General features: G+C 38.3%; 1 protein-coding gene across 9 annotated transcripts in view; it reads left to right on the forward strand.

Annotated features, from left to right (window-relative positions):
• The window catches only part of KATNAL2 (katanin catalytic subunit A1 like 2), a 62,707-nt gene that overhangs the window by 20,551 nt on the left and 29,794 nt on the right, over positions 1-12,362 (forward strand). For 4 of the 9 annotated variants that reach the window (XM_048850485.2, XM_048850487.2, XM_075128353.1 and 1 more), the window contains 9 exons: positions 760-830; positions 2,589-2,755; positions 4,757-4,799; positions 5,250-5,379; positions 7,638-7,736; positions 8,306-8,404; positions 9,357-9,434; positions 10,606-10,704; positions 11,260-11,323. In XM_048850485.2, the coding sequence (XP_048706442.1) occupies positions 760-830; positions 2,589-2,755; positions 4,757-4,799; positions 5,250-5,379; positions 7,638-7,736; positions 8,306-8,404; positions 9,357-9,434; positions 10,606-10,704; positions 11,260-11,323 (850 nt within the window). The remainder of the gene's footprint in view (positions 1-759; positions 831-2,588; positions 2,756-4,756; positions 4,800-5,249; positions 5,380-7,637; positions 7,737-8,305; positions 8,405-9,356; positions 9,435-10,605; positions 10,705-11,259; positions 11,324-12,362) is intronic. The other 5 variants (XM_075128354.1, XM_075128358.1, XM_075128355.1 and 2 more) reach the window with 4 other exon arrangements.

A 12,362-nucleotide genomic window follows, 5' to 3' on the forward strand; every position in this document is an offset into this window, starting at 1 on the left:
TCATGCTAGATTTTTTTTTTTTTTTTTTTAGTCTTTTGGATGCGTGTTTTCATTTTTATTTGTTTTTAACCATTTCTCCCTTTTGTCCCTTTTACTTGGTATCACTTAATCCATGTTCTTTTGCTTTCATTATAAATCATCAGTGCTATAAAAGTTCAGAGAAGTGTGTGCTTCTAGGAAGCTAACAGGTTGGAGTGATTGACTGTCTCTGTAAAGGTAGTGAACCTAACATTTATTCTGTGAGGGTCCAGTGAGAGGGGCTGGTCCCTGCTATAGGATGAGTTTGGGATGAATTCGGGGCTGGAATCATACCAAAGTCAGCCTTCAAGGAGTAACCAGGTTGGGTAAAGCCAGGTTGAGGCTTGTGTGCTGGGGGTAATCTGTTAGGGTTAGAGCTCTGGATGAAAGTTGCACAACCACAAGACACCCAAGGTTACCAGATGGTAACCAATCCCTGTACTGGCCCAGATAAATCCCAGAATTTCACAAAAATACAAACAGTAAAAGGAATTTCTAATTCAAACTAATTGTTTCTATGAAAAAGCTTTTATCCATCCCGGATGCCTGATGGAGTTAAAAAAATTACAGTGGAAAACCATTTTACTTCTGTTTTTTGACTGCAAGCTGTTTTATAGTTCTTACGTACTGTTGTCTTTATTTAATTGGATTTATTTGGACAGACTACATTTCCATGCTGTTTGTAGCTATAAATAGAATCTGATCATTACATTTGATCTAGAATTCTATCTTCCTTCACAGGACGAGATGCGGACAGAAGCTCGTAGAAAAAATCTTCTCATTCTAATTTTGCATTATTTAACAGAGGAAGGGTATGTTATCTAAACAAAAATATACTACAGTTGTATATTTGGGTATGTTTCTGGCCTTTCATGATGATGTTCATTTCTGCCCTATAGTGGATGCAATGGAAGGCCTGCTCTGCTAATTAAATTGCTCTGCAGTGTGTCTAATACTAGCATATAACATGAATATTTTACTTTTAAATTCATTTTATTTCAATGCATAGAATAAAAATAAAAAGCTTGTATCTGGTGCTACTTAGAAACTTTTTGCAATCATCTGTAAAGGTTGTTGTTGTGTTTTTTTTTTTTAATTGGGGTTGTGCCCTTTATGATGTGTAACAAAGATCTGAAAGGTTTTAAAAAAAGCTTCCTCCTTGCGTTTACTATTAATGCTAGGAATATCAAGTTAGGTCTTTTGGTTTTGCTGGAGAGTTTCTTGTGGGCTCAGGAAATGGGAATTGTGAACTTTCACATCTTAACTGAATTTTTAACCAAGACATCTTTTCTCCCAAATGTTCATGAGATGCTGGACTTAAATATGTGTAAATAAAAATAAGAAAGTTTTAAACAGCTCAAGACCAAAATAATCCTATTTCACAGAAATCTGGGGCAAATAAAAATGCTATTTGAGAAAGTAAAAATGTCTGGTTATTTTGCTTAGTGGACAAGGACAACAGAGGAGGCTGAGGATGGGCTTACATCAGGTATATCAGCATTGAGCTGCCAAATTCTGTAGTTGATTTGTAGCGTGTGACTTGTTGCGTACAGGCACAATTTCCATTACTTTTAATGGAAGGTACAGTAACACAGAAGAACGTACATATGTAGTTTTAATAGCGTATAAATATATTTTGTATGAAAGTGTAATTATATTAATGGAGTAAATTTGGGGCTGAGAATCAGAATTATCCTGACTTTCCTCAATTTATTGTGTGACTTTGAACAAGCAACTGAGTAAAATTTTCAAAAGCACTGGCCTTCCTTTTTCTGGTATAATTTGCAGTTGCAAAAAATTGCCCCCCCCTCGCATTTTTACATTTGTATTTGAATTTAAGGTGGAAATCTTGGTTCTTCAGCTTTTAATTCTATGATTTGCATTGAAATGAGGTAATAAGTATAGGTTGTACAATTTGCACCTGGATTTGATTTTATGGGTGCAGAAGGGAAGATACAAATTTGCCAGCCCGGGACACAGCCATTTTGAATATTTACCCCTTCATCTCTGCAGGCCTGATTCTGATCTCAGTTACAACAGTGTGAATTTTATATAGCTAGGAATTTATTCAAATAATGTTATTCTAGGTTTATATTGATGTAACTGACATCAGAATCTGGTCCTCTCTCTGTTTCCCCATCAGTAAAATGCAGACAAGTCTCTCAAAGGCATTATGAGAATTAATTGGTTAATATTTGCACAATGGTTTGAAGATAAAGGGCCAAATGTACCACACTGGTGGTTATTCTTTTTTTTGTTTAATTAATTGATATAAACTAATAATAATGAGGCAGGATGGATAGGTGGGTAGGATTCAGTTCTGGATTTCAACAGAATTGGGTTCTAGTCACAGCTCTGTTACTAACTTGCAATGTGATCTTATATTGAACTTTTGGGAAGCACTTTGAGGCCTGTGAATGAAAAGTGCTTATAATTGTTATTGGTTATTAGTTATGTAGGATTGCCACAGTTTGAACTATAACATGTTTCCTTGTATGCTATTTCTCTCAAAGAATTTTATAGAATAATGACATTCAGTTTTACGTTCTTTGCTCTTTTGAAATGACCAGGTATGTTGATGCTGCAAATGCTTTGGAACAAGAAACCAAATTAGCTTTACGCCGCTTTGAAGTTTGTGACAACGTTGATCTTGAGACTATTTTGATGGAATATGAAAGCTATTACTATGTAAAATTCCAGAGATACCCTAAAATTACCAAAAAGGCCCTAGACACTGGTACGTGACTGTGTTCCAAAAAGAAAGCTTTCCAACTTCTGTTTCTCATCATTTTAAAAATATGTGTGCACTAAAATACCCGACACTTCTCAGACTTATCCTTATTTAATGTTATTTCCTCTGTCCCCAAATAATTATAGCGCTAAAGGTCTAGTGGTTAGAATGTGGGATTGGGATTCGGGAGACCTGGGGTCTGTTTCCTTCTCTGTTTCTCACTTCTGTGTGCTTCACTTTTCCTATCTGTGTGAATGGATATTATGCTGTTTATCCATCTTTTTAAAACAATTTTGAGATCTACAGGTAAAAAAATAATATCTAAGTGCAAAATATTATATAGATATTTTCTCATTTTTTCCTCTTTGGGTAACAATATTAAGAATGCTCTACTTCTGATTTTATTTTCAAATACAAAATGAATAACTAAAGGGAAAGATTGTAGCCTAGAGGTCATCTAAGACCATTCTTCAAAGTTTATTCCCACCATTATTATTTATTATTAAATTTAATGTAGCACATTCCTTTACACTAAATGGTATGTACCAAGCAAATAACAGGTCCTTGCTCCAAAAGACGTGTACTCCAGAGGCACAAGCAAAGGCAATACTGTATGAGGCAACTCAGAACAGACATATTGAGATCGGACCATGAGATCTTGAGTGTTCTTGAACTTGTGTTCAACATAAGGAGTAAGTGGGTTACAGAAGGCAACAACAATACAAGCAGAGGCAAAGTTATGGAGAGTGTTGATTGTTAGAGAAGGGGATGAGTGAGCAGAGAATATCTCCAAGCAGTTTCAGTTGCTTCAAAAGCTTATTAGGAAGTTTGAAGATCCCAGGTAAATGGGACACTACTGAAGCATATAAAAATAATAATCCTTGCATGGATTAAATGCTTTTAAAACCCACCAGTCATACTGACATTCCTAATTATGTAAAAGATCAGGAGTGGCTGGAAGCAAGTAGTGTGTGCATGTGTGAGAGATTTACAAACAGGGTCTAGTGTTTGGATTTACAAACAGGGTCTAGCGTTTTAAAAAGGTCAGTCCTACAATGTATAAATGATGGAATTAATTGCAAATCAAGGATAATGGGTCCTATTGCAGAACATTTGTTAGATCATATTTACAGTGAGATTGTGATTCCCTTACTCAGACTGAGTAATGCCTCAGTCCCCAAATCAGTGCCTTGAGGAGTATCAGAATCTGTCCCTCATAATATTCTATCTATAGATACTAGGAGGAGAAGGGCCTCAGAACAGCGAGGAGATTGCTAATGGGGTACAGAACCTTTCATCTCCGGGTCACTGGTTCTAATTTAGGATTTTGAGTGACCTCACGTTCTGCTGTGTGTGTGTGTGTGTGTGTGTGTAAATCTTATTTTCTAAGAGTGCCTGAAATAGTTTGTGGGTTGATAGCACATCATCAGGTTGTGACATTTGTGTTGTGATGGCATGTTGCAGGTTGGCAGCTTTAAGGCAGAGTGATTAAAATGGTGTGAGACAGCACCTTAGTCCTAAGGATGGACTCTTAAGTGTTATTGGTCGCGACCTTAAATCTGTCCTACTTTGACAATGGGTAAAAGTTGTTATTGTCCAATGGTTATTCAATGCTGTATGTTAAACGAGTTTAGTGGGCTCAGTCCAGTTCCTAGTAAAGAAAGGTCCATATCACAGTAACCAGTGTTGATTTGGCACCTTGTTTGTAGTCTCAGGAGAGAGTCCAAAGACTGAATGGAACTAAAGACTTAATAAGCCTGAACTACTTTCCCACTAGTCATATCAGGATTGAGGCACTTTGCCAGGTTTACTCTGTTACTGCCAATGTTGTACCTGCTTTATAAGGTGACTTTAGTTTCTGAGCTTCATAACCTCACAACTTTCACAAGCACAAGGTTCACTCAAAAATGTTTTTAAAAGAAAAAATAGGATGAAATTTTCTTTCTTCCTTGACCATGGCATCCCACTCTTATTTATTTCTAATTTCAATATTTATTTTTGCCACAGCAGAAAATAAACAGCAACCAAGAAATGGAGGAAAACCAAGAAGGTAAGGGAAAAGTCGCTTGGGTTGGGCACTGGACAGAAGATTTCTCCCTAAGGGTAAAACATGGTACTGTTACACAAATGCTCTGATACCTTGGAGGTGCTAAACTAACATACCGGTGAGCACGCTGGAAACTAAATGGTGGAATTTCATTTTCTTTTAAAAAGCTACCTAAAATTTTAGGTAAGACTTTTTTTTTAAATTTTTCAGCCTGATTCATAGATTGCTAAAGTCTCTGAAATATCCCCTCCATCATCACATAGAAAGGGTTAGGGTGGGATTTTTAAAAGCATTCAGCATTGACCTCAATTCATTGACTTCAGTGGGACTAAAGTTAGACCAACACTGTACTTTCTGGAAAATCCCACCATTAATCCTTCTGTATTGTGAGGTATGCTGGAAACAAAATGAGAAGTTAAAAAATTACATCCTGAAAGGCTTTTTGTATCCTAGGACGGCAAGTAGCTCTTCTCATAATCTTCCTAGGATCAACCAGCATCAAACTATGCAGCGGCCATTATCAAAAACCTCATCTGGGAGGACAACAGAGCCTAAACCATCTAGCAAGGACAGCCCCAAACAGGTTCAAATGTGTTGACCATGTTACATTGCAATTGGAATTTATTTTACTTTGGACCATGATGGGGTCTAAATTAGCAGTTACCACTCAAGAAAGAGATCTTGGAGTCACTGTGGATAGTTCTCTGAAAACATCCACTCAATGTGCAGCGGCAGTCAAAAAAATGAATAGAATGTTGGGAATCATTAAGAAAGGGATAGATAATAAGACCGAAAATAGTATATTGACTCTATATAAATCCATGGTACGCCCACATCTTGAATACTGTGTGCAGATGTGGTCGCCTCATCTCAAAAAATATATATTGGACTAGGGAAAGGTTCAGAAAAGGGCAACAAAAATGATTAGGCATATGGAACGGCTGCCATATGAGGAGAGATTAAAAAGACTGGGACTTTTCATCCTGGGAAAGAGACTACTAAGGGGGAATAGGATAGAGGTCATTAAAATCATGACTGGTGTGGTGAAAGTAAATAAGGAAATGTTAGGCTTAGTCTACGGTACAGGGGGAGATCGATCTATGTTAAGCAACTTCAGCTACATGAATAATGTAGCTGAAGTCGACATACTTAGATCTACTTACCGCGGGGTTCACACAACGCTATGTCCATGGGAGATGCTCTCTCATCGACTCCCCTTGTGCGTCTCGTTCAGGTGGAGCACAAGAGTCGACAGCAGAGCAATCTGCTGTCGATTTAGCGGGTCTTCACTGGACCCGCTAAATCGACCACCAATGCATCGATCACCGTGCATTGATCCCTTGGTAAGTGTAGACAGGCCCTTATTTACTCCTTCTCATAACACAAGAACTAGGGGTCACCAAATGAAATTAATAGGCAGCAGGTTTAAAACAAACAAAAGGAATTATTTTTTCACACAATGGACAGTCAACCTGTGGAACTCGCCAGAGGATGTTGTGAAGGCCAAGACTATAACAGGTTTCAAAAACGAACTAGACAGATTCATGGAGGATAGGTCCATCAATGGCTGTTATCCAGGATGGGTAGGGATGGTATCCCTAGCCTCTGTTTGCCAGAAGTTGGGAATGAGTGACAGGAGATGGATCACTTGATGGTTACCTGTTCTGTTCATTCCCTCTGGGGCACCTGGCATTGGCCACTGTCGGAAGACAGGATACTGGGCTAGATGGACCTTTGATCTGACCCAGTATGGCCGTTCTTATGATATAGTCAATAAGAGGCTGAGAAAACATTTAGAGGTTTGTGAGTAAAGAGTTTTACTACTTATGTAACTATAACAACACAGGAGTCCAGTGGGAGATGCTAGCTGTATAAGATGGTAGCGGGGAAAAAGGCACAGGTTGGAAATGGAGGAAAAGAACATCTCACATGGGACCTAATCCATCAGCAAATGAAGTTGACAGGTATCTTTCCATTAATTTCTGTGGGCTTAAGAATTAGTCCCATAGTGCTAGAGATGAGGAGGATTACAGACGGTAGAAGGTCAAATAAGATATCCAGTCTCAGTCATAAACACATTCACACAACTCAGTCTAACACGTTTGAGTTTGTAAATGTAATTTGTCACTGTGGTCTTTTGCTCTTTGGGGTCAATTCTGGCAGGGCTGCTGAACATGATGCTTTGCAATTAACTATGTGTTAAGGTGAAGTAAGCTGAGATGAGCTAGCCTAGCATGATTCTAGAGGCATTGAGTAGGTGCCGGAGATTGTTTTCTTAAAATCCTTGAACAAGTTTCTGTGTTAGGGGCTGGATCTTATGCCTGACCCTGCTGTCACTTTTTTGTAAGTGCAGCAATTTAGTACACAGCAGTAGCCACTAGTCATGGATAGATGTTGAAGTAACTTAAAATCCTAAAATAGCCCATCATTTGCATTTAAACAGATGCATTGCTCATTCTCTACCTCCTCTTCCAGTCATATCTGTTATCCCTTCTGTACCCTAATGCTCCATTCATGGTGCTCATAGAGGTTTCTCCTCATTACTGAGCACTATGCCGATTTCTCTACACTGTATAGAAAACTCTCTGCAGAGGAAACAAATGAACGCTGAGTGCTAGAGTTGTGGCTCTGAATTGCTTTCAGCAGCTAGCCAGATTGAGACCTAAAGGCACACATAATAATGTTACATACTAACATCAGGCATTATTGGTATGAGTTCAGTGGAATATAAAAGTTCAGCTGAAAAATCTTACCATCTGGGCATGTGTGAAGAACTACAGTGAAGTCTAACACTCATCTGGTTGGAAAGAATTGTTTTTTCTAAAACTGATTTTTCTTTAGGAGAATGACAATACAGTTACTCAGGAGCGAGCTGATTTTGGTTTAAATGTGTCTGCAATCAACAGAGGTGGTGGAGGAGAAAGCACTCACCCAAGAAGGGTCAGTAGAAACTTTCTATGCACAAAACACGTCTACATTATGGGAATGTATATGAAGAAAAGCAGAGAAGTTGTACACGAAGGTTTGATATGACTCTTCTGTACGTTTACATAAAATACTTCTTCTGTGTGGCTGTCTGAGGGCTCCTAAGTATCTGCTGATGGACTGTAACTTTTATCCGTAGCCCATTATTTGGCATAGTTAGTGTACTCTGCATAGAACTAAGGAACAATGTAGAAATAGGATAGAAAAGTCCAACTCCTAATAGTAAAAACAGAAACTGAATGTATAATTTTTTTTCTGCTGCTTGAAAGTGGTAGACAGATGGTTTTGTAGTTAAAGCACAACACTGGGAGTTAAGACACCTGGGTTCTTCCCCCACTGCTTCCATTGACTTCTTGGGCAGAATTTGGCCTGTTGCCTTTTGTCGTTGGAGAGCTGTCATCCTGTTAAGCTTGCTTTGTACTCTGTAATTCATGAAGTTTTAAATGTAGACTCAGATACTTTCTTTAGATAGGATAAAGCCTATTACATCACTCTTTTTTTTTTTTTTTTCCTCCCCCCTTCAGGGCCAAATAATTGACTTCCGTGGGATGATCCAAGATGCTATCAAAGGAGCATCAAATGAAATAGCCTCAAACAGCCTTAACTGTGATCCAGATCCTTCAGTAAGGGATTATTATTTCCATCTAACAAAATTAACTTTAGAAGTAACTATGCACTGAACTATGCAACGGGGAACAGTAAAATAAAATACCATAATTGACATGGTCCCAACGGTTTGAACTTCTGGAGTTGCTTATGTCCTTGCTGAAAAAGCAATGAATGGACACTAACACTAGTCTAATCTGTTGACATTTATGTACTCCCCAAACAGGGATGTTTGTGGCAAATACAAATCACATTTTATAATTCACAAATGTAGCACAATTTTCAGAGCTCCACAAAACAGATCTGGGTGAAATCCTTGTCCCTGACTTCAGTAGGGACAGACTATTACCCTGTGTGTTCAAGTTTCAGCCAACAGTTTCTTCTGTCTCCAAATTTATGTCAAGATACTGAAGTCTCTGTATTTTAGCCTTTCCCCAGAACACTAAAATCTTTGGGGTAGAGGTTTTCGGTCAAGGCCACCGCTGCCTACTACAAGCCAAAGCCACCAGCAAAATCACCCCTTCTCAGCCAGTGCTAAACTGTATGGGGCTGCCTGTTATACTTGAAAGGAACATCATCCTTTAAAACAGCACATGAGAAGGTGTGATAACAGTCGCTTATATTCCTGAGGGCCTTAATCCCTGCAGGTCAGGTTCTGCCATCCTTATGCTGAGATAAATAGAACTATTTGTGGAGTAAGGAAGCTACTTGCTGTGAGTAAGTTTGGCAGAATCCAGCCCTGAGTCATAAGTTCACCCATTAGGACTTAGGGAGATCTCCTATAATGGCTTACCCTTATAGTGAAGAGCTATGGGGGCATCTCAAATATGTCTTATTTCAATGTCATTGTTGTTGTTTGTACCTTTACCATTTTACCTGAATGTGTTACTGTTTTGAAACTGCTTCATAATTTGTATTAAAAATGTAGTGAAATAAATTGTTGACTCCCACTTACTTCTGTCTTTTTAGGAACGATTGTTGAAACCTCTGAGTGCTTTTATTGGCATGAGTGGTGAGATGAGAGAACTTGCAACGGTTGTAAGCAGAGTAAGATTGGATCTTCATTTCAGTCATTTAGAGGGTTACTGTAGGTTACTGTAGGTGTCTGAGAATGCTGTTGGTTTCTTTTTGTTGGTAAGGATAATGCTAATTCTTGAAGGTACCAGGCCAGTTTTTTTTTCCTGGTGTATCCCCATTAAAATTACACCAATGATAAATTAGACCCAATGTGTTTTCCCTTTCTTGCATGTAATGACATTAGAAAAGATATTTTTTCCTGGCCTAGAACACACACAAATAATTTAGAACACTCTTCCTTATGGGGCCAGGGGATATACTACTCCATGCTGTTGGAGCTGTACTGACAAGACCAGCATTGCGTTTCCCTATGTCCTTACTTTCGAAACTGTACACTAGTCAGCTGTTAGGAAAACCTTTAATATATTACCAAGATGGCTGAAGAAGTCAGTGACATGGATTAAGACCCTGATTCAGCAATGTGGTCCCAATTAAATCCCCAACAAATTATATTAAGGATGTGATTTTTCTTTCTATGCAAAAATTCATCTGTGGAACGTACTGCCACAAAATATTATTGAGGCCAAGATCTTAGTAGGATTTAAATGGATTAGATAATTTGACAAACTGAATGAAATTATCTGAATGAATTCTTCAGGGCATAGACTAATTATTATATAGAATGTTCTCCCCGGGTAGATTATTCCACAATTATCCATTAAGGAGTTTATTGCACTTTGCTCTGAATTATCTGATACCAGCTACTGTTGAGGAGATGGATCATTGGTCTGATCCACTATGGCCATTACTGTGCTCCCCTTAAAGCCAATGTCTAACCTCCATTGGCTTCAATGAGAGCCAGCCATAAATAGTGGTTTTTCTGGGAATTATTATTGTGTGTGCCAAGTGCTTCCCTTTTGTGAGCTAACAGTTACGAGCCTATACTGTAAATTAAACAGTTTGCATCACTTTGCTGTAGTCCACGAAAGCTTATGCTCTTATAAATTTGTTAGTACTTGTGGCACCTTAGAGACTACTGTTCTTTTTGTGGATACAGACTAACACGGCTGCTACTCTGAAACCTATATCACTATTACTTCACATCCTGGAATAAGTAGGCTGTTTTGCTACTTGAGGGTTTATTATATTTGTACATGAAAACTTTATTTTTTTTTCTAAAAAAGATCAAATTGCATTACAGGACATTTATCTTCATAATCCAAACATAAAGTGGGATGACATTATTGGACTTGATGCAGCCAAGCGGTTAGTCAAGGAAGCAGTGGTGTATCCTATAAGGGTAAGGCTCTAAATAGCTTTGAGAAAACCAATATTGGACACCATTTCTATACATTATCATGGTCAGAATATCATCAGCTAGTTAAAATTTTTCTTGTAGAGTGCTGACCCATCGTTCTGACTGTATCTGTCCTTTTCTGAACGTAGTTCCTAGTCAGCAAATGGAATTTAAGTTGACAATGCCGTGTAACTTTTCATATACAAATGCTCCGCAGTATGCTGGATAGAAAAAGCCCACTCTGTTAATGCTTATTCTGTGGGAATTTTGCCTAAAGAAAAGCTGCCAGACACATCATGCTATAGGAAAATGAATTACTGAAGAGAATAGCAAACTATATCCATTTATACAAAATAAAAACATGAAAAATACATTTAAAATAGATTTCATGTGGTTAAATGTAGCATGTTGTATGGTAAAATCTATTATGTAATTCTTTTATTTTTCCTCTCTTCTAGTTTCCTAGATTTCCTCCATGTACAAGATTGTTGCAAAAAACCAGCATTTTGACTCAGATTTTATATTTTTAATCCATGAATTGCTCTTTTGTTTCCACAGTATCCACAGCTGTTTACCGGGATTCTCTCCCCTTGGAAAGGATTATTATTATATGGACCTCCAGGTAGGTACAAGTTTATACTATAAATATAGGTGTAGCTACATATATTGCTATTTTTGTTCATATCCAAACAGATTAATTAAAAATGCATTTTAAGAGCTTCATGCTGATTTGCTCCAATATACGAATCTAACAAATTTACTTGGTGTCATGGAGATTAGCCCTTCAATCTACACTCTTGCCACATCCAGAATTCCCACAACTCTAGGATATTTCTACACCTAAATCTTCCCTCCAACCAACATTCTTGACTCCAAGTGTAATCAGAGCAGTCATGTGCTTCGGAGGGCATGTCAATTCCATATTGTTGCTCCATTTGCCATAGTTGCCAGTAGTACAAATTTGGCTGGGACTGACCTTCAAAGAGATATACATTTGGCTTGGACTATCCCTTCCTGGAAAAATGTACCAGCTCCCCCTCTCCTTCATTTAGGAGTTAATTTTGAAAATGGTGTTGGTCTCCTAGCAAAGATGGAGGCTGTCCCACAAACTAACATTTCTGCAGTCTCTCCAAATGCTCTCACTGTCTAGACTGCTCTCCACACTATCTCTGTCACCCTCCAAGGCACCACTGGAAAGTTGCCTAGACACTGATGGCTGGTCTACACTGAAAACTTTCATCAGCATGCAAAATCCACAGCCCTGAGAGAGACCGTTATGCTGACCTAACCCCTGGTATAGATAGCTAGGTCTATGGAAAAATTCTTTCTGGAGCTATCGTCTCTCAGGGAGATGAATTAACTACAGTGACAGGAGAACTCCTCCCATTGCTGTAGCAAGTGTCTACACTGTAGTGTTTTTAGTGTAGACATAACATGATAGCATCTGCGGAGTCTGTAGAACTATTAGTGTGTTAGACAAGCTGCTAGCTGCCCCCAGTGAAATAACATTGGGTCTGGTCTTGTATGTTCTTTTATTTATTTGCCTCAATACAGCCCATTGAGGTGCTCTGATCATTTCAATATAGTACCTCCGAAACGGTTTGAATGTATTTGTCAGTGGTGCTGTGACTTGAAGTCCTGTATTACCTGCTTTTCTCCAA

The sequence above is a fragment of the Caretta caretta genome, chromosome 5 (assembly GCF_965140235.1).
Source record: "Caretta caretta isolate rCarCar2 chromosome 5, rCarCar1.hap1, whole genome shotgun sequence".
Classification (NCBI taxonomy): domain Eukaryota; kingdom Metazoa; phylum Chordata; order Testudines; family Cheloniidae; genus Caretta; species Caretta caretta.